At 41.0% G+C, this 23,347-nt stretch overlaps 1 protein-coding gene across 3 annotated transcripts in view; it reads right to left on the reverse strand.

The window, feature by feature from the left end:
* Positions 1-23,347, reverse strand: part of TAB3 (TGF-beta activated kinase 1 (MAP3K7) binding protein 3) — a 58,609-nt gene that overhangs the window by 18,789 nt on the left and 16,473 nt on the right. For all 3 annotated transcript variants that reach the window (XM_015538742.2, XM_042975283.1, XM_042975284.1), the window contains 4 exons: positions 11,475-11,666; positions 6,266-7,727; positions 5,011-5,171; positions 35-128 (listed from right to left, as the gene is read on the reverse strand). In XM_015538742.2, coding sequence (XP_015394228.2) covers positions 35-128; positions 5,011-5,171; positions 6,266-7,727; positions 11,475-11,576 — 1,819 coding nt within the window. In that variant the 5' untranslated portion in view covers positions 11,577-11,666. The remainder of the gene's footprint in view (positions 1-34; positions 129-5,010; positions 5,172-6,265; positions 7,728-11,474; positions 11,667-23,347) is intronic.

Below are 23,347 nucleotides of genomic sequence, written 5' to 3' on the forward strand. Positions count from 1 at the left end.
TTACTTATGGTTTACCAAATAATCAAGTCTATACCTCTAGATTGAAGGAGGTCAACTTCTTTCAGTGTACAGTCAACATTTATCTGGAGTTGTCTGTTCATGCTTCTCAATCTTGTCATTTCCTCAGGCTAGTAAGAAAGGACCCAAAATAGCAATTGTGGGAAAGTCATTATCAAGCCCAACATTTAAGAACTGCTATTCACGTTAATCGTTCTGACTGGTTATTACCAAGATACATGGCCTTAGTCCAAAAGAGGGCACGCTGAAGAAGTCCTAAACGCTGAAAGGAACAGTCAGGTAAAACGGGGACATCAGTATGGCCACGTAAACACAAAACGTGCATTGTAATCACAGAGCATGGTAAGGGAAGCTATGAGGATCAATCTGTAAAACAAGCAACGTCCACGATCGTAGTCTCATCCAGGCTTGGAGAAATGACAACAGTACTAAGTTAAATTAATGTGGAGTGTCAGACACTGTTCACCAGAGGTTTCTTACTCGTTCCTCACCACCATCTTTCAGGGCAAGCATCGCCAGTTTATAAATGAGGAAGCCGATGCCCCAAGAAGACCCAAAACTTTTCCAAGGTTATCAAAGAAAGGAAGTGGTAGAACCGGGATTTAAACACACTTTTTCTCCTACATCAAACAAGTGGGCTCCACTCTTCCTCCAACTTCCTTTCCTTTTTCATTGACTTCCAGCCCAACCTACTCCCCTTAGGCGTTTCAGGGGCGTACACGAGACAAATGTAAAGAATGCTCTATTCTTCAGTTCAAGTTTTCTGGAAGACTTGACTTCCTCTGGCCTTCTAAGTTTCTTTACATATATACAGGAAAAAAATAAGTGAGGTTTTAAATTCCAGAGGCATAGGGACTAAAGCGTTCACCACAGCCCAGATATTAACTCAGTTACTAATGTGCTTTGAGCTGTATACGATAAAAGATGAATATCTGTTAGGACAGAAGTTGTTAAAAACCTGTATTTTTCTACACACCATGTTAATATGAGAGTCAAGAAAAATGAGCAAAAAGGCTCTCCATTTACAATAATACAAGCTCTCACACTGGAGGTGTTCTCGGAATAACTGGGACCGCCCCTTAAATTCGCGAGTATGCAACCTTTAAAATAAGGGATAGAACACAATATAATAAGAGCTACAATTCCTTACACTGCTATGGGAACACGAAAGTCATTCAGAAATATTTATTAAGGACTGCCTGACTTTTTCCTATCTGCAAAACACGGGACATTACCACATAAAATGCTTATACCTTGTCTACCAGGCAATAGCAAGAGTTTAAAATATACGTGGGCATCTTCACTAAAGATAAAGCACTCGGATCAGTGCTAGGAGTATGTTAAAAAAAACCTCATTCTTTGTAGAATCTTACCCGGAAAGTCAAGTACCTAAACGAGTTGAATCTTCCTATGAAGGTGCAGGAGGAAGGGGGGGGGGGTGTTTCAGACGCAAGGGTCCTAAATAGTGAAGCTACATAAGTAAGTATGGAAATACTAGAATACACTTGATAGTCCAGAGGCTACGAGCACATTTCCCTGTAAGAATACCAACAGCTCTAGTCAACAGGATCATTTCCAAAGACAGGAGAACCACCAGAATTCCCTAAAGAAATAACTTCCCTGTAAGATTCTTAGGTCCTTTTTCATAGCTTCTGATGAAACCAAGGGGTGGGGGAGCTATTTCTGAAAAGTCAGTACCATTTGTAAACAAGTGCACTGTATTTTCGAGGAGGACTTTCAAGATTGGCTGTGTAATTTAGAGTTGTTGTAAAAGATCTGACAAAGTCAAAAATTCTAAGCTTTTTTTCAGAAGGTGGCAGAAATACCTTAAGTCAACTGAGCACTTGAAGAAGTTGTTATCACAGACAGCAAGGCTGACGACCACTGTTGTTGTTTGGTGGCTTGGCCCTCATTATGCATCTGGGGCTGGAAAATGTAAGTTAGTCCAAAAACCCGCTTAGAACAAGATGAAGGAGAGGAAAAACTTGGGTGAGGGGGAACTGGAAGCTCTCTGCTTAGTGAAACCTTATTTATCCTTCAAGGTTTAACTTGCATTTTCCCCTCCACCATGAAACTGTCTCATCTTTGAACCCTAACAGCAAAAAGCTAACATTGCTATCGCAAAACTCTCAAAGTACTTAATATCCCTACCATTTAGCTGGCCGACACTTCCGATTCTCTTTTCTCTCACACAAAAACACAATGCTTTGCAAAGAACAGACTGAGGCCATCTTGCACTTGTGCCCTCCTTAGATCATTTCACTCTTTCTCTAAATTCTACAACTGCAACCTGTAGCTGGTAACCAATGTGCATTTCAGGCTCCTGAGGTACACACGGTTTTTTTTTAATGCACTGCTTGTTAAGAAGCTGATTTGCAAACTTGAAGGTAGAGATAGGAGCTTAGTAGCGCGCACACACACACACATACACACACACACACACACACACACACACACACAAAAACCCCGCAAAACTATTCTCTTTTCTGTAATCCCACATGTGAGTGGGACAAAGACAGCCACTTACCGAGCACTTCACTCCATGCCAAACACTTTTACATATGTTGTCTCTTTATCTTGACAATATTAAAATATAATTCCCTTTTACAGATAGGGAAAATCAAATGCACAGAAGAGCCAGTGATTGCCAAAACTATTCTGCCTCCAGAGCCTATGTGGACACTCTGTGAACTATGTCCTGGTGCCTCAAGTGAGCCTCCATCAACAATAGGGAATTCTGACTAAATGCTTTACTTCTGGATTAACTTCCTCTGTAACATACCCTTATGTTATACATGTTCCTAAAGCTACAGTTTTGCAAAATGGTTCTCATCGGTGTGTGTTTTTCCAGTGTTGTCCAACCAACACTTATAAGACTATTCACTATTTGCTGGGTACTACATAAATTCATTACTATGTATTATCTAATCCTAACAAAAATCCCAAGAGATAGGTATTCACAGGTATCATAGATAAGAAAGTTGACAGTGAAGAGAGAGCCACTGTCTGAACATCCATCTAGAACTGTCCCTCACCCATGCGTTGTTAATAGTCCCTCCTTCTACTCTACGGCTGGCAGCACACACGGAAGGGGATCACACGCTTAAATTTCTCGTCTCTCAAATACCGTCAGTTACTTGGCAGGAATTATCCAACAGCCATAGGTCAGTAAACACAGGGCCCACGGTTACGTGAGGGAAAATGCCTTTTATGCTAAGAAAATCTGTTTATGCTCCATAAGTACCTAAAAGACTGCAAAGTGCCCAACCACCAGGGTAGATTCTCACGTGGGTTATATTCTTCAATACCTCCCTAGTCACAGAATTCAATGAAGATTTTGAGTGGAGGAAAAAAATGAAGAATTCATCACCTTTTAAAGACAGCTTTGTAATTTTCTAAGCATTTTAAGTAAAATCCTCCCTTCTTCTAACACTATTCTTTGAAATTCTTTCTAATACTGACTAAATTCCTTTCAATTACTAAATATACCTGTTTATCAATAATTTCTTTCTGGCAAATTCCACCGGTTTCCCCAGGACCAGCAGAATAATCTTCAAACACCTCAGCCTCAACATCTATGCCCCACCCGACCGATGCACATTAACCCGTTAACACTCCAGAAACCTCGCCTTACGAGTGAGACCTGTATGTGCTACCTCCTGAAGGTCTGCGTGTCTTAACTTCACACCTTTGTTAGCTCAGTGCTCTCTTCCCTTAGCAAATGCCCTCCCTGAGGAGTGGGTCTTTGGCCTTTTCCCCTTCCCTCTATTCACCGTAGGAAAATCAGCTGGAAACCAGGGACCTGCTTCCATATAAAAACACATCATGAAACTGCATGTAATTTCAGGAGTTCACAGATTTCCTTTGAGAAGCCACAATTCTCCATTAAAAACTTGTCTACAAAGGCAGAGCCGCATGCTGTCTGCAAGAGGCCCGACACGCAGGCTACTTCTCTAAACTTGGAAATGCTCAGAAACCTCCCTCAGTGTCGACACGTTGGGAAAAGAAGGAACGGCCCTATGGAAAGAAGCCAAGTGTAAGGTGAAGCCCTGAAGAAGACGCAGGACTTACCCATTTAGAGCTCCAGAAGAGGACACGGGAAGGCAGAAGTGCACAGAGTACACACACAGACGAGGGGCCGGGGGACTTGTCTCATCACCCTCGAGCATAAACAGCACTGACCCCACTGTGTTAGAATTATCTGTTGACAGATCTACTCGTCTCGCTGGCGGGTATGCGCTAAGCACCCAGCACAGGACCGCATTCATCGACTAAAAACGGCCTGCTGCACAGAGGAATGTTCAAAGGTGAAGTGACAGATCGGATCACAGCAAGCTGGTGTTGTCACAAGATTTTAGGAGGCTGGTTTCAAAACTTGCCAGGTTGCTTAACAATTTTTAGAACTCATCAGCAGTACTAAACATGTTAAAAACATACCGTCTAACTCTTTGCGTGAGAGCAGTGACTGTTAGGACTGCGGTCAAAACTGCTATCTTAGTTTCTACAATTATTTACACTTAACAACACTTCTCTGCCTGGAAATACTCTATGGTCAACACTTTCCCAGATTCATATCGATAGCGTTCTAAGTCATTTGAATTAATGTGCTTAAATAAGTAACTTTTAAACCTTGGCAATTTATATGTATATTACATGCTTAAAAGAAAAAACGGACACGTGAGAACAAATGACAAAATACTTAGTAGGGTGCACTTTCCTACTTTGACAAAAACTTACAGTTAATGAGATGCCATACCTTGATTATAAATGTCAGTTATTTGAAAATACGGATGAAGCTATGGAATTCATACAGGTGAAAAAAAAATACAAGCATCGCATTAGTTTGATGAGAACTACTGAAGGCCACAGTCCCTTGTCCGTCATTTAAAGAGCACAAAGCCCCTGCAGGGAAGAGAACCTGCAAGAGAAACGAGTGACCTGGACAGCCACCATCCCCACCTTCCCATCCACACACCGCCACCGAGGACTTACCGTGGGAATCGCCGTGGTACAGCTGACCCTTCGGAGCCGTCTCTGCATCAGGTCATGCTCCATACCGTTAACTTCGGCCTTCAAGCGCTCGAGCTCCTCTTTCTCGAGTTTCAACTGCTTTGCTAACCTCTCCATCCTTGCTCGCTGATGTAACAGCAAGGCTACAGTGTTACAGACAGAGTCATCGCAGAGAGGAACAGTGAACCAGTGACTGGGAAAGTTCTCCATGCACTGCCAACGCGTAAAATACTCCAAAGGAACCCTGTCCTCAACCTGAGCGGGCACTTACTCTTGTGTCTTGCTAATGCTGTCTTACCTTTCCCAGATCTGCTTGACTTTGGCTCTTGTACCAAAATGACACCCGCTGTAGGTCCCGCTGGCTCTGCCGTCCTTTGTTTCCCTAAGACTGTGTTTTTAACTATGCCTGCGTGGGTTTTAAACAGGTTCACTACCAGGCATATTTAATTACAATCGTAATTACTATCCGCCTCACATACAGAAAGAATAAATTCTCAGCTAGCTTGAAATCTGAATAGACTTAAAAAATCCTGTCGTCTTTTTCTTTAGTTAGGCTCACTATTAACTAATCCGACAACGTTCTTCATCACCAGTCCCACTTGTAAGTAGACAGCGCTTATAAATATTACACGCTCCAGGCCATTCTCTAAAACAGACACAAATTCTTTGACTTTGATCAACTACAGCCCACCCTCTTTTTCCTACTGTGTAGTTTGTTTTCTGACAATATTGACTTCGCTTGTCTGTATTTTTGTCCCAATGCACGTTCTTCCTAAAAAACAGCCTTATAAGGTCACCATTATCATGCCTATGTGTTCATATTTTAAAACAGAGAACTCTGAAAGCAATAACCCTATTCTTGACAGCTATGCTACTGCCCAATATTTAATCAACACTAAACATTTAAATAAAACTAAACAGCTAATCCGGGGGCGCCTGGGTGGATCAGTCGGTTCAGCATCCGACTTCAGCTCAGGTCATGATCTCGCAGTTTGTGAAGTTCATGAGGTCAAGCCCCGCATCGGGCTCTGTGCTGACAGCGGGGAGCCTGGAGCCTGCTTTGGATTCTGGGTCTCCCCCCTCTCTCCGCCCCTCCCCCACTGGTGCTCTTTCTCTCTCGAAAAATAAATGAAAACATTAAAAAAATTAAACAGCCAAGAAATGTGTTTTTTTTTTCAACAGGAGACTGCCACCTCACCACAAAGATGAAATTTCATAGTAGGCTAAATGAAATTACCTTGTGTATAGGCATAGTCATCTGATCCAGAACTAGAACTCCTCTGGTATTTATGGCTTCCCTTTTCTCCCCCAGAACCAGGTATCACTGAAATGGGCTGAATCGGTTCTGGGGCTGCAGAACGTTCTTCTTGGTCCACTAAATTTAAAAGATTTTCAGTCGTCGCTCGACCTACGGTAATTTTAAAAACTGTAGTTGGGTTTGGTATCATTCGAGGAGACGGTGACGGAACACATGAAGGTCCAGTTGGCTGTGTATACGTAATGTACACAGGATTAACACTAAATGGAGGTTTTGGTTGCCCGGACATGCCTCTTGAAGGGGAACTTGAAGGTGGCGTGGTGGCTGTGTACAGTGAGTGCTGATTCCGTGGAGACGGCTGATTACTGATAGGTGAAGGACTCCTGTTCATGGCTGTCCCAGGTCTCTGAGAGGGTTCAACTGTAATTTCTATCTTCTTCATGGATCCTTTGGGTAAGCTGGACGGTGCGTACGGGAGATAGGCGACCGAATGGCTCCCCTGTTTCTGATAGCTAGGAGGTCCTTGTTGATACGGATGGGGTGGCGTGGTGGAAGGACTAGGTGGCATAAAGACATGGGAACCTGGATGGCCCAACTGGGAAGGCTGCACTTGATGTTGCGGAGAGCTGAAGGGTGAAGGACACTGAGAAGGGGGCGGTGAATGGTAAGCAGGTTGAGGAATCTGCTGCTGTTTGGGAGAATACTGAGAAGGCTGATAGTTCTGTTGATGTGGATAAACGGGTAAGGGACGCTGGCTGTAATGAGGCACCGGGCCCTGGGGGGAGGACTGCCACGGCGTACTCTGAGGAGTTTGTCTCCCTGATGAACTCTGAGATGTCTGTCTAATATAAATAGAACCAGGAGGCCCATAGAGATTGCTTGGAATCTGTGGCAGGATTTGTAAAGCTCTTGGTACAGTCTGTCCGGAAGGGAGGTTCTGGGATACCGTAACAGTAATGGGATTGGTACCATACCGAGGTATGTGCATGTATGAAGGAGGAGGAGGGGGTGGTGGCGAAGGCCCTTGCATAGCAGATGGACTCATTCCTGTTTGCATGGAAGATGGCTGTTGAGGTGGCTGTGAAGGAGGAGTAGCTGCACTTCTGTTCTGTTCATTCATAAAAAAGGGATTGTAGTTCGGAGCAGCAGCCACAACAGCTGGAGCTGAGTGTGGTTCCTGAACTAAGCAGATCAGCTGTTTACTTGCCGCATGCTGTGGATCAATATGTCCATCGCTTGAGCTGTGTACCAGTGTTCGACCACCGTTAAGTTGGGCTCCATCTGCTGGGTGGTAGCTACTAGGAGAATGGATACCCAGATTAATATGCAAAAGGCGATTTCGATTCATCCTGTTGTCCTCTGGACTATGGTATTCCATATATAAGTATTTGCTACTCTCCTGGGAAAGGGCTCGGCAACAGGCTTCAAGATTGTTGTTGTTCTACGGGAAAAAGACAGTAACGTTGGCAAAATTAAGAAATCTTAATAGTGGAAGTGAAACTTTGCCGGTTACGCAAATACAACTGTCCTAGAATAAGTAGACAACGGTACTTTCGGCAGAAAAAGCTTCGCGGTCATCTATTCTGACCAGGAGATCCCAAACAATTCATCCGGTTCCACAGACCGGAAGCTCACAGGACTAGTACTACCACGACTGCTACAGAAATGTCAAGAACCCGCCAATGAACTTTGTGACTCAACTCCCAGGTTTCTGACTCCAAGTCCAGGGCTCATTTTATGTCTGTTGCATCTCAACAAACTAAAATGTTGAGCTAATCTTGGACTCACCACAACCGCTCTGAAATACAAGTTAAAGTAATACTCGTCATTAATAGTTAAACTGGAAAACATGAAAACAACCATGCTTTAATTTTCAAAAAGCACTGAAACTACAGAAGGAGAAAAATTATAAAATTCCTGGAGTCAAAACAATAAAAACTCTAAAGCAGTCTTTTTTAACCAAATTGATCCCTACATCACTTCAGTTATCGTTATGAAAGAGTAAGCTAAACAAAGAAATCAGTAAAAACGAATACACTTTTTGAACTATGGTTCCACGACTTTGCCAAAGTTATGGTAAATTCTAACAGGAAACCAGGTCTCAACTGCCTTAATGAAATTCACTCACACTCCCAGAGTCTCAAAATTTTTTACCCACTGAAAGGCTGGTTGCTTGGTAAACCTTCAACATCACTGGAGGGTTTCAATTTTGTGAGTTAGGCACATACTCACAGATGATAATAGCAGAGTGACATTTTAGACACTCCACTCAACAATAATCATTCTGATGAAGGATTCCTTTTTTGATTTAAAATGCTATAAGGTAGTTTTCCGTTAAAATACAAAAATCTCAACTATTTTATCAGCCTCAAGCACCGTATTCTTTACTGCCTTCACAATAATAAAGTTTGTCAATTACTGGGACTTTGTAGTTCAGAAATATACACACAGATATGCACATACATACGTGCGTACTACTACCTATTTTAGGAAAAAGCACATTTTATAGAAAAATGAAAGGAAACACTTTTACTTCTGCTAAGAAGCACATAAGGTTAAACCCAAAACGGAACACTGAGTGCTATAATTTTGCCACTGGAATAACTTCTGGGTTCATCTATTTCAACTCATTTCCACATGAGGAAAGAAATGCCCGCGGAGTTACATGGCTTGACAACAAGCACTCGACTAATTGACGGGGAGCCAGTTCGAGATTCTTGGTGTCTTGCCTCCCACGGCTGCTTCCACTGTAACACAGTCATTTCAAGGGAGAGGATGTTGGGCCAAAAGCAAATTGTTCTAAGGCTTCAGAGGAAGTAAACGCAGATTCAGTCAAGCAAACCTTCATAAAATGAATTCTCAGAAATGTAAAGAATTGGCTTTATCAAAACCCCATACACAACTGGTATCTTTTTCCTTACATAAAGCTTCTGATACTAAAATTCTGAGCCAGAGAAAAAAGTAATTGTTGAAATTTAAAAAGAAAATTATTAAAACTCACAATCTGGCCTTTCTCTTATCCTGCTTGAAAATCACTCTGATCTGATCAAGGAAGAAAAGCTAGATATTTAGCAAATTTGGATCCAAAGGATTCAAATCGAATGCCAACTAGAAAATGTCACTGACCGATATCTGAGAGAAAAGAGTATGAAAAGTGAAGATAAAGTATCTCTGCGATTGGATTAAAAGGAGAACAAAAACTAGACAGTTTTATATGAAACCTAAAGCAGTCGTGGGTACTTCACTATTTGTCATTTGTCTTAGTACTGTTGAAATTTGGTGTTTTCTACAGTGAATTAGGCAGCCTAAGTAAAACAGTATCCTCACAAGAGGACCCGAATTCAAAATGATACAAGGCTGACTTGCTAGCCTATTCAAATGCATGTCTACAGTGACAAGGTAAGTCAATTTTCTCATCAAGAAAAAATGTAAACCAAAAATACAGACATTTAAGTATTATTTTTATGAAAGCATTTTTAAAATAAAACCACCAGAATGAAAGGTCATATTTAACCTGCTGACTGCCTTCAAAGAAAAACATGGATATAAAATATACCAGTCAATATGAAGAATAAATCAAAATTATTTAGTTGGATAAAGACATAAAAATAATTAAGAAAACACATAAAAGGTTTTGAAAAGACTGGGGCAAAAAAGCATATTCCTAAAGTGATTGTAAATTGAGAGGACAGCTCAGAGAGACTTTAAGACTTGTATATTAAATGTAAACTACTGAGTCTTTAAATGTAAACAGAAAAACTTTTCAGAGCCAGGAACTGGTAAGTCTCTCTACCAATAAACTATATTAATCCCAAAGGAACAAAGAAGAGAAAGACTTGGGTCAATGTAAAGTAATAACAAATGATCATTAACTTGAATTTAAAGTCCATTCCTCCGATTTAGAAAGCGTGATAAAGACACTAAGCCGTGAAAAAATACAGGTGATAATGGGAAAAATTAAATTTGAAAAAACAAAGTCAGAGCTGGGGGGAGCTGGTTAGGACAGGTAAGGAAGGTGATTGCTTGGAAATGGTTTTAACTAGAAGCCTCACTCTTGCTTGATTTCATTCCAGCGGGAAGCACCTTTACTCTATCAGAGACCAAAATGGGGCTAAAATAGACAACAGAAAGACAGACTGGGAATGTGTGCTAGAAAAAACAAAGGCAAGTTATAATACAAAAATCACAACCCAAAGGTCTAGACCTAGTAAAAGGGCTATGAAGCACCACTTTTGCCACAATGATTCTGTGAGTCTCTACTGGCAAATAACCTCAACTGTATATAGGCTTAGGTGATATCCTGAGCCATTCACACTGCAATTAGGTAGAGTTGGCATATTACGCAGTAAGGAACGATTTGAACTGACTGCGTGTGACAAAGACCAGTGGGCAGCAGGATAGTAGTGTAGACCCAAACGTAAACCAAAAAGGGAAATTCTATAACCCAAAACACACCAAGATCCTGTGGAGGATGATGCAAAATTCAACAGGGAGAGAGTATCAGGCCTGTTTCTCTGTTGTCCTTGAATGGGAAAACATATTTCATCCAATATGAAAGATATATTTTAATATAAGACAACAAAACCAAAGGACTATGGTTAAACTAGAGAAAGTGGCCTTATACTTAAAACTGCATCTTAGTAACCATTTATTAACGAGAAAAACACTAAGAAAGGGACAGGACTCTCTATAGACCTTTAAACATTGGCTCAAAGTTAAAATGATAACTCTGAGATTCAAAATTCAAATGTAAGAATTTGGGGACTGATGAAACAAACTCCAATATGTAAGAAGGCAAATTGTGAACCGAATCATTTTTCCTTTTGCTGCATGCCTTTACTCTTTTCTTAACGGGTTCTTAATGGGGTAGGTTTTGCCTCCCATGAGGCCTTTATCAATGTGTGGAGACATTTTGAGTTGTCACAACCGCAGGAATACTATCATCATCTAGTGGTAGAGACCAAGAATGCTGCTCACCGGCCTACGAAGTACAAGGCAGGGCCCCACAACAAAGACTACCCACCCAAAATGTCGATGGCACCAAGGTTGAGAAATCCTGCTCTGAATGCTTCCCACTGCCCTCCACACACACAAGAAAGGTGAACTGACTTCTAGTCACCACAACACAAAGCCAGCCCTAATAAGGAGAAATGTAGCTTAATATCACTATCATTGCTGGGTAATCTACCTGTAACATGCATTGAGACACAACACCCTCTGGAATCTCCGGGAAACGTTGTCGGAGGTCATGGAGAACCTGCATATCAAGCTGTGGACTGCTTTGCGCCATGCCAGAACAGATGGTGGTCAAGTATCTGTTAGGAAATTGATGCTAACCGGCCTTCCAATAGTAATGATCTTCCAACACCGCAGTCATTTTCTATTGAAAGAAATCAAAGTTAATCACTGTGCTATACACCTAAAACTCATGTAACATTGTGTCGACAATACTTCAATAAAAAGGTAAAAGAAATGAAACTATGGTTGCATTTAACTACATATTTCACTTTACTCAAAAAGAAATGACCAATATGTTAAAATGGAAAGACCCAACATGAGCACATTTGATTCCAAAGTTATAAAATTGAGTTCAACTTAGCCAGACTTTTCTGATGTAATATAGCCAATCACGGGCTTCGAAACAAAAAAAGCCAAACCGCATCCCAAAACTTCAGTTTCATTTTAATGCTTAAAAAAAACCTGCAGCAGCTAGTTTAAACTACAGATTATTAGCTGGCAACCAAGTTTTTCTAGCCTTGAGAAATGCTACTTAAATATAATCACTTATGTTTTACCAAGGGCTATTACATCACTCCTCTAAAGCAATCATTTCAAATGTCTGAAAACAAGGACTTGGTAACACCACAAAGCATACTTGTCCTGTCTGCCTTACATTCTGCTCGTATTTTGAGGCCAAAAGGTTTGAATTTCAAGTGTGAGTAAAGGAAACCCAATGTCTAAAGGAAATAACTTAGCAAGCAAAAATGAAAATGTAGACTCCTTTGTTTTTAAAGATGATGCTAGTGGCCCAGCATGAGCCAGACCTAACTAGGTAGGCTTTCACCTACTTCTGATGCCACCAGCAGAAAGGCTAAAATGGAAGGATTTGAGATTACAATTTGAGTGTAGAAAAATAACATCTAATCTCACTGGCACTACTCAAGTTAAGCACTCATATAAACAAGGCAAGGAGTGAAATAATAATGAAATCATAAATTAACTGGCACGGTCAAGGATCAATAAGCCAGTACACTTTTTAATACAGCTGACCTTTGAATGACAGGGGGATCAGGGGCACCAACCCCTGTGTAGTCGAAAATCCACATATAACTTTTGACTTGCCAATAAGTTAACTACTAATAGCCTGCTACTGACCTTACTGATAATGTAAACAGTTGATTAACACATATTTTGCATGTTAAATCATGTATTATATACAGTATTCTTACAAAAGTAAATTCAAGAAAAAAATGTTAAGAAAATCACAAGGAACTGGGGTGCCTGGGTGGCTCAGTCGGTTAAGCGGCTGACTTCGGCTCAGGTCATGATCTCACGGTCGGTGAGTTCAGGCCCCGCGTCGGGCTCTGTGCTGACAGCTCAGAGCCTGGAGCCTGTTTCGGATTCTGTGTCTCCCTCTCTCTCTGACCCTCCCCCATTCATGCTCTGTCTCTGTCTCAAAAATAAATAAACGTTAAAAAAAATTTTTTTTAAAGAAAATCACAAGGAAGAAAAAATACATTTACAGCACTGTACTGTATTTTTAAAAAAATTTCTTTTAATGTTTATTTACTTTTGAGAGAGAGAGAGAGAGAGAGAGAGAGAGCGAGCGCGGGTAAGCGGCAGAGAGAGAGGGAGGCACGGAATCCGAAGCAGGCTCCAGGCTCTGAGCTGTCAGGAGACAGCACGACGCGGGGCCCGAACCCACAAACTGTGAAATCATAACCTGAGCCGAAGTCGGTCGCTAAACTCCCTGAGCCACCCAGGCACCCCTGGACTATATTTATTTTTTAAAATCCGCACACAAGGGCACGTGGCTGGCTCAGTTGGTAGAGCATGCAACTCCTGGATGGCGGGGCTTTGAGTTCAAGCCCCATGTTGGGTGTGGAGATTACTTAAAATCTTTAAATAAAAAAAATTAATAAAATTTTTTAAAAATCTGCATATAAGTGGACCCATACAGTTTTAGCCTGTGTTGTTCAAGGGTAAACTGTACATATCTCCCATTTCTTTAACGGGAACAATGCAGAATAAACCATACAATCTCATAATATTTCTGCTGTGTTCACTCACTACGTAGTCAAATATTTTTAAGTATAAGAAGTAAACACTTGCATTTTCATTAGAGGCATGGAAACCATGATTATAAGATATGTATCTAAACCACACACATAAGGGAGGGTCATTCCACACCAAATCTTCTATTTCTTGCAAATAAGCCCCAAAACTTTAAATTATAGCATTACTTGGGGGCAATGTAGACAACTACAATCAATGTTTTAAAAATTAAAAATGTTTGCATCGGTCCAAGATCCAAAGCACCACAGGCAGACCCTGAACTCATCTCCTCCCATTGACACACTACATTTACACCTACATATAGATCCATTCCTCCACAAGAACCGAAGGCTGACTGAACACCTTACGCACAGTAAAGGCTAGGGAAACCTCAATCAGAACGGCAAGAGAGACAGATGCACGCTACCAAAGGCAACTCCACCCCGATGTTACAGGATGCGGTAGTGACATCACTGACGGACTGATGCATAGATTCACCTGCCTGGGGCACAGAAAATAAGCTGCAGTTTAAAAGGTAACTAGACCAGAAGTGAAGAAAAACCACTTATTAACTCCAGAACGTCCACCCAACAGTGGGGTAACTACTGGGACTCTCCCAGGGGTTGGAAATGCTGGTGATCTCCACCGTTTACCTCCCCTCTCCACCTTGGGAGTCCACCCAAGAGCAAGGTCCGGGTGTTCTCGCTGCGCTGCCACTTTGGCTAGTCCCGGCCCCCAAGCACCTACCAGCTCCAGCCATCCAAACAGGGCAGCCCCCGCGGGGCGCACACCGGGGCACGCCAGGCCTTTTTCCGCTACGGCTCCAGTCATCTCACCAAGGGGGCTAAGTGCAAAGCAGCCCGACGCCTCTCCCTCCACACCAGCATCGCCCACGGGGGCAGCCCTGACGCAGAGTGCCCCGGGACCCACAGACCACGCGCACTACCGCTCCAGCCAGCCAGCCAGCCAGCCAGCCAAACGTGCGAGGAGCACACAGTCGGCACAGGGGATGTACCTACACAGGGCCACTCCTTCAAGACCGGCAGAGGGAGCTGTTCCACCTAATTCATAAGAAATAAGCACAGAAAATCAAAGAAAAAAGGGAGCAGAGGAATATACACAAACAAAATTAACACAAAGTTTCAAGAAAATAACTAAATCAAAATGAGATAAGCAACCTACCTGACAGAAATTTCAAAGTAACGATCATAAAGTTGCTCACCAGACTTGAGAGAGTAGATGAACTAAGAACTTCAAGAAAAATATTTTTAAAAACCTGAAAGACTGAATAACTGAAACAAAAAATACACTACAGGTAATCAACAGGAGATTAGAGGATCCAGAAGAAGAGATCAGCAATCCAGAAAACAGGGTAAGAGAAAACATTCAAAACTGAGGATCAAAAAAAAAAAAAAAGGAATTTTCAAAAATGAAGAGGGTTAAGGGACCTCTGTGACAAAATCAAGCATATTAACATTTGCATTATAGGGATTCTCAGAAGGAGCTAAGAAAGAAAGGGGCATAAACCTTACATAAAGAAACAATAGCTGAACACGTCTCTAACCCAGGGAAGGAAACAGACATCCGGGTCCAGGACTCAGAGAGCCCCAAACAAGATAAACCCAAAAAGGTCCATACCAAAACACATAATAATTAAAATGTCAAAGATTAGGGGTGCCTGGGCGGCTCAGTCGGGGGAGTGTCTGACTTCAGCTCAGGTCACGATCATGCCGTGAGTTCGAGCCCCACATCCAGCTCTGTGATCACAGCTCAGAGCCTGGAGCCTGCTTCGGATTCTGTGTCTCCCTCTCTCTCTGTTCTTCTCCTGCTCACACTCTCTCTCTCTCAAAAATAAACACGAAAAAAAAAAAAAAAAAAACGAAAAAAAAAAAAAATAAAAAAAAATAAACACGAAAAACGTTTTAAAACATAAAATGTCAAAGATTAAACAGAAAAATCGTAAAAGCAACGAGGAAACCAATTATGAACGTACCAATTAGGTACAACAACAAAAAACCCGTGAGGATATCAGCTGATTTTTTCAGCAGAAACTTTGCAGATCAAAAGACAGGGACAAGATATATTCAAACTGCTGAAAGGAAAAAACTTACAACCAACAGTCTACAATACAAGGTTATCACTCAAAATAAAAGGAGAGACAGAATTTCCCAAACAAGTTAAAGGAGTTGACCACTTTGACCTCTCTTACCACGAGTGAACCAGCCTTACAAGAAATGTTAAAGGGTCTTATCCAAGACCCAGAGTTAAGAAAATTATGAAAGGAAAAACTTTCAAGGGTAAAGGCAAGCATATAGTACATCAACGACTTACAATGCTAGTATGGAGGTTAAAAGCTAACAGGAGTTAAATTACTTGTATCTAAAAAATTAAGGGATTCACAAAATAAAAAGATATAAAATGTACAGAAAAGATAGATAGGAAAGTAAAATGCAGTGCTTTTAGGAAGTATTAGAACTTAAGCAACCATCAACTTCACATAGACTGATATATACTTAGGATTCCTGTTCTATATGAACCTTTTGGTAACCACAACACAAAAACCTGTAATAGATACACAAAAAAAACTAAAAAGAAAGGAATCCAAGCATAGTATTAAAGAAAGTTACCAATCACAAGGGAAGAGAGCGAGAGAATAAAGAAACAAGAGAACAAAAGCAATCAAAAAAATTAACAAAATGACAATAAATACATACCTATCAATAACTACTTTAAATATGAATGGTCTAAATATTCCGATCAAAAGCCACAAGGTGACTGAATCCATTAAAATTGACACCCATCTCTATGCTGCCTATAAGAGACTTAACTTCAGACAAGAAGACACATACAGACTGAAAGTGAAGAGATGGAAAACGTTCCATACAGATGAGAGAGAGAGAAAAAGAAAAAGCTTGGGTAGCAAGACTTCTAATACTTCTATTGGACATAACAGACTTTAAAACAAAGACTGCAACAAAAGGAAAAGAAGGACATTGTGTAATAATAGAGGGATCAATCCAACAAGAGATTATTACAATTGTAAATATACACCCAACATTAGGGCACCTAAATACACAAAACAAACAAAAAGGGAGAAACTGTGAGTACTACAATAACGGTAGGACATTTTAACATCCCGCTTACATCAATGGATAGATCACTGACACAGAAAACCAATGAAGATACACTGGCTTTGCATGACACATTAGACCAGATGGAGCAAACATATACAGAACATTCTATCCCAAAACAGAAGAATACATAATTCATCTCAAGTGCACATGGAACATTCTCTAAGACAGATCACATTTTAGGCCACAAATCAATTCTCAATAAAGTTAAGAAGCCTGAAGTTATATCCAACATATTTTCTTTTCCTTTTTTTAAAAATTTTTTAGTGTTTGTTTATTTTTGAGAGAGAGAGACAGAGCACAAGCAAGTGAGGGGCAGAGAGAGAGGGAGACACAGAATCCCAAGCAGGCTCTGGGCTGTTAGCACAGAGCCCGCCGTGGGGCTCGAACTCATGAACCGTGAGGTCATGATGGGAGCCGAAGTCAGATGCTCAACTGACTAAGCCACCCAGGCGCCCCTCAAACATATTTTCTAATGACAATGATATGGAACTAGAAATCAGTAACAACAGCAACAACAAAAATTAGAGAAACATGACCATACAGAAGCTAAAAAAATATGCTAATAATCAATGCATCAACAAGGACATGAAAGAGGAAATTTAAAAATACCTAGAGACTAATGAAAATGAAAACACAACAGTTCAAAATCCTTGTGACGCAGCAAAAGCACTTCTTCTAAGAGGGAAGTTCATAGTGAAACAGGCCTACCTCAACGAACAAGAAAAATCTCTACAGCTAAAGGAACTAGAAAAAATAAGAACAAAGCCCAGAGTTACTAGAAGGTAAACACAGTAAGAAACAGAGTGGAAATAAAGGAAGTAGAGGCTAAAACTCAGTAAGAATCAGTAAAACCAAGAGCTGGTTCCTTGAAAAGAAAAAAACAAAACCGATAGACGTTTAGCCAGACTCATTAAAAAAAAAAAAGAACCCAAGTACATAAAATCAGAAATCAAAGAGGAGAAATAACAGACACCACAAAAATACAAAGGCTTGTAAGAAACTACTACCATAAATGATATGCCAAGAAACAGGACATCCCAGAAGAGATGGATAAATTCCCCAAACCAAAAAGCTTCCAAGAATGGATCAGGAAGAATAGAACATTTGAACAGAGTGATTACTAGTAGCAAAACTAAATCAATAATCACAAAACTCTCCCAAAACAAAAGTCCACCACCATATGGCTACACAGGTAAATTCTACCAAACATTTAAAGACTGAATACCTATATGTTAACTACTTGGACTTACATAAAATTAAAAAAAAAATAGATAATTGAAAACAAAAAACTTAATACCTAACCTCAAAGTATGCAAAAAAAAAAAAAAAAAAAAAACCAGAAGGAAAACTTCCACATTCATTCTATGAAAGAAGCATTAATGTGATATCAAAACCAGATGAAGACACTATAATAAAATTACAGGGGTGCCTGGGTGGCTCAGTCAGTGAAGCGTCCAACCTTGGCTCAGGTCATGATCTCCCGGTTCTTGAGTTCGAGCCCGGCATTGGGCTCTGCCCTGACAGTGCACAGCCTGCTTGAGCTACTCTCTGTCCTTCTCTCTCTGCCCGTCCCGCTCGCTCGCGTTCTCGCTCGCTCTGTCTCTCTCTGTCTCTCTCACACACACACTAAATAAATAAGCTTGAAAAAAAAGGAAAAGAAGGGGCACTGGGGTGGCTCAGTCGGTTAAGCGTCCTACTTCAGCTCGGGTCATGATCTCGCAGTTCACGAGGTTGAGCCCCACGTCGGACTCTGTGCTGAGAGCTCAGAGCCTGGAGCCGCTTTGGATTCTGTGTCTCCCTTTCTCTCTCTGCCCCTTCCCAGCTTGTGCTCTCTTTCTCTCTCTCAGAAATAATAAATGAATCAACTGTATTTAAAAAAAAAAAATTAAGGGGCGCCTGAGTGGCTCAGTTGGTTGAACAACTGACTTTGGCTCAGGTCATGATCTCATGGCTTGTGGGTTCGAGCCCTGTGTCGGGCTCTGTGCTGACAGCTCAGAGCCGGGGGCCTGCCTCAGATTCTTTGTCTCCCTCTCTCTCTGCCCCTCCTCTGCTCACATTATGTCTCCCTCTCTCTCTCGTTCAAATACGAATATAAAAAATTCTTTTAAATTAAAATTTAAAAAAGAAAATTACAGAGCAGCATCCCTGATAAATATAGACACAGACCTCAACAAAATATGAGCAAACCAAATTCTATACATTGAAAAAGTCATTTACCACAATCAATGGGGGTCTATTCCAGGGATGTGAGGATGGTTCAAGATCCAACAACAAATGAACGTGACACACATTAACAGAATGAAAGATAAAAAGTATATGATCATCCTATGGGGTGCCTGGGTGGCTCAGTTGGTTAAGCACCTGACTTCAGCTCAGGTCATCATCTCACAGTCCATGAGTTCAAGCCCCACGTCGGGCTCTGTGCTGACAGCTCAGCCTGGAGCCTGCTTCGGATTCTGTGTCTCCCTCTCTCTGCCCTTCCCCTGATTGCACTCTGTCTCTCTCTCTCAAAAATAAATAAATGTTAAAAAAAAAAAAAAAGTATATGATCATCCTAATAGCTGCAGAAAAAAATAGATGACAAAATTCAATAGACATTCATGATAAAAACTCTCAACAAAGTGGGCTCAGAGGGAGCATGACTCAATATAATAAAGGCCATCTATGAAAAACCCACAGCTAACAGCACACTCAATGGTGAAAAAGTGAGAGTTTTTCCACGAAGATCAAGAACAAGAAAAGGCTGTCCACTCTCACCACTTTTACTCAACACAGACTGGAAGTCCTGGTTGCAGCAATTAGACAGTACAAATAAGAAGCATCCAAAGTGGTAAGGAAGAAATAAAACTGTCACTATTCACAGATGACATGATGCTATATAGAAAAAATGCACACTGGGGCGCCTGGGTGACTCAGTGGGTTGAGTGTCTGACTTCGGCTCAGGTCATGATCTCCCGGTCCGTGAGTTCGAGCCCCGCGTCGGGCTCCGTGCTGACAGCTCAGAGCCTGGAGCCTGTTTCAGATTCTGTGTCTCCCTCTCTCTGACCCTCGCCCGTTCATGCTCTGTCTCTCTCTGTCTCAAAAATAAATAAACGTTAAAAAAAACAAAATTAAAAAAAAAACGCACACAGGACACCAAAAAATTATTAGAATAAATGAATTCAGTCACGTTACAGGATATAAAATATACAGAAATCTGTTGCACTTTAATATACTAATAAAAAAGCAGAGAAAGAAAAGCCCATTTACAAGTGTCTCAAAAAAGAAGGAAATACCTAGAAATAAATTTAACCAAGGAGATGAAAGACCTGTAACTCGGAAAACTGTAAGACATTAATGAAATAAAATGAAGATGATGCCAACGAATGGAAAGATAACACCATGCTCATGAAGTTATATAATGAATACTGTCAAAATGTCCACACTACCCCAAGCAATCTACAGGCTCACTGCAAACTCTATCAAAATACCCACAGCAAGGCACCCGGCTGGCTCACTCGTAAGTATCTGACTTTGGCTCAGGTCACGATCTCACAGTTTATGGGAGCTTGTGCCCCACTTCATGTGAGCTCGAGCCCCACCTCGGGTAAAGACAGGAACCGTGCTTCGAGTGAGACCCGCTTCTCTCTCTCTCTCCCCCGCCTCGTGGGATTCTCTCCCTCTCTGATTCTCTCCCTCTCTGCCCTTCTCACTTGTGCTGTCTCTAAAATAAAAAAAAAAAAAATACATAAATACCCACAGCATTTTTCACACAACTAAACAAATAATCCTAAAATTTGTATGGAACCACGAAAGGCTCATGAGAAAGAAGAACAAAGCTGGAGCTATCACAATCGCAGATTTCAAGCTATACTACAAAGGTCTAGTAATCAAAACAGTATGGTACTGGCACAAAAACAGACACAGAGATCAATGAAACAGATTAATCTACGATAAAGGAAGCAAGCATATACCATGGGGAAAAAGTCTCTTCAATAAACAGTGCTAAAAAAACAAAACTGGAGAACTACAAGCATAAGAATGAAACTGGACCACTTTCTTACATCACATACAAAAATAAACTCAAAATAGATTAAAGACCTCAATGTGAGAGCTGAAAGTATAAAACTTCTAAAAGAAAACATAGGCAGTTATGCCTTATACTTTGGCCTTCGCAACACTTTTCTTGATATGTCTCCTTAGACAAGAGAAACAAAAGAGAAAATGAACTATGGGGACCACATCAAAGTAAAAAGCCTGTACACAGCAAAATAAACCATCAACAAAACAAAGACAACCCACTGAAGGGGAAAGAAATATTTGCCAACGATGTATCTCGTAAGGGGCTAATATCTAAAATATATAAAGAACACATACAACACCAAAACAAACAAACAAACAAACAAACAAACCCAAACATTCTGATTAAGACACGGGCAGAAGACCCGAATAGGCATTTTTGCAGAGACATATGAATGGCCAACCGACACGTGGAAAGACGCTCAACATCAATGGTCTTCAGGAAAATGCAGATCAAAATCGGAATGAATTATCACCTCACTCTAGTCAAATGTCTGATATCAAAAAGGCAAATAAGTATTGGCAAGGACGCGGAGAAAAAGAAGCCCTCGTACACTACTGACGAGAATGTAAATTGGTGCGGCCACTCTGGAAAACACTATGGAGATTCCTCAAAAAACTCAAAATATAAATACCATACAATCCAGTGATTCCACTGCTGGGTATTTACCTGAAGAAAATGAAAACCCTAATTTGAAAAGTTATATGCACCCCTATTCTTAGTGCAGCATTATCTACAACAGCCAAGGTACAGAAACAACCCAAGTGGCCACTGACAGCTGAACGCTAAAGAACATGTGGTGTATGTACACAGTGGAATATGACTCAGCCATAAAAAAAAATAGTAAAATCTTGTCATTTACAACAACACGGACCTAGAAGGCATTATGCTAAGTGAAATAAACCATTCTGAGAAAGACCTATACCATATGATTTCACTTACATGTGGAATTAAAAAAACCCAAAACAAATGAATAAGCAAGCAAGAAAACAGAAACAGACTCCGAACCACAACAGAACAAACTGGTAGCTGCCAGAGGGGGAAGGGGATGGGCAAAACACATGAAGGGGATTAAGAGGTACCAACATCCCGTTATAAAATAACTAAGTCAGGGCAGCTTGGGCGGCTCAGTCGGTTACACGTCCAACTCTTCTTCATTTTGGCTCAGGTCATGATCTCAGGGTTTCTGGGACTGAGCCCCATGGTGGACTCTGTGATAACAGCGTGGGACCTGCTTGGGATTCTCTCTCCCTCTCTCTCTACCCCTCCCGTGCTCACATGCATGTGCTCTCTCATTCTTTCTCTCACAATAAACAAACTTAAATAAATAAAGTAAGCCAAGGGGATAAAAAGTGCAGCATAGGAAATACAGTCAGTAATACTGCAGTAACGTTGTATCATGACAAATGGTAGCTACACTTATCGTAGTAAACACTCCTAATGTATGTAATTGTTCTATCACTGTTGTACACCTGAAACTAATATGACATGGTAAGTCTTCAGTAAAAGAAAATGTTTTTAAAGAAGTGAATGAATCTTTGAAAAACAAATGAAGAAATAAAAATGTTTAAGGCAACTACTCAATTACTTTTGCTCGTTTATAACTAAGTAGATACCCGAAAAACCACCATCCTGTAATCTCAAACTTGATGTTAATTACAGGCAGGGTATTTCATTTTGCTTGCAATCTGTTGGCTTCTACTGGACATCTAGCTTGCTCTCTTCTTCCTTCCAAGCCAAGGCTGTCAAGAGTTACGTACGCTCTTTTTGTCTACAAAGTGGCCCCAAAGCCCCTATGTATCAGACTCTGCCTAGCCACAGGTAAAAAAAGAGTTATTAGTTACTGTTTTAATAACTCCCAGCCACCACATGGAAGAGGTCTAATTAACATGAAGAAATACTGACAAGTTGGGGATTACAATAGGTACCCAGATGGGCTTTCTGTCGACCCTGTACTCTTTGGCTCCCTGCAATTCATTCCTTAGTCTGCTTTTATCTAGCTCTTATCACTGTTCCACTGACATGCCATCATCTCCCTGATGCTAAGTCCAGAGGATACACTTTCTGGTCCCTATGCACCCTTGACCTCTGTAGCATCTGACAGTACTGATTGCTGCTGCTTTTTTTTAAGCCTCTGTGACAATATCCTAGCCTGGTTTCTTCCCACCTCTTTTGTCCCATTAAGGTTCCTAGGTTTTTGCCCTAAGCTGCTTCCTCTTTTCATTCTACATTCTTTTATTTATTTATTTATTTTAATTTTTTTTTTTAATTTTTTTTTCAACGTTTATTTATTTATTTTTGGGACAGAGAGAGACAGAGCATGAACGGGGGAGGGGCAGAGAGAGAGGGAGACACAGAATCGGAAACAGGCTCCAGGCTCCGAGCCATCAGCCCAGAGCCTGACACGGGGCTCAAACTCACGGACCGCGAGATCGTGACCTGGCTGAAGTCGGACGCTTAACCGACTGCGCCACCGAGGCGCCCCTCTTTTTTTTTTTTAAGTTTATTTATTTTGGGAGAGAAATAGAGAGAACACGAGCACAAGCAGAGGAGGGGCAGAGAGAAGGAGAAACAGAATGCCAAGCAGGCTCC

Source organism: Panthera tigris, chromosome X (assembly GCF_018350195.1).
Source record: "Panthera tigris isolate Pti1 chromosome X, P.tigris_Pti1_mat1.1, whole genome shotgun sequence".
NCBI lineage: Eukaryota > Metazoa > Chordata > Mammalia > Carnivora > Felidae > Panthera > Panthera tigris.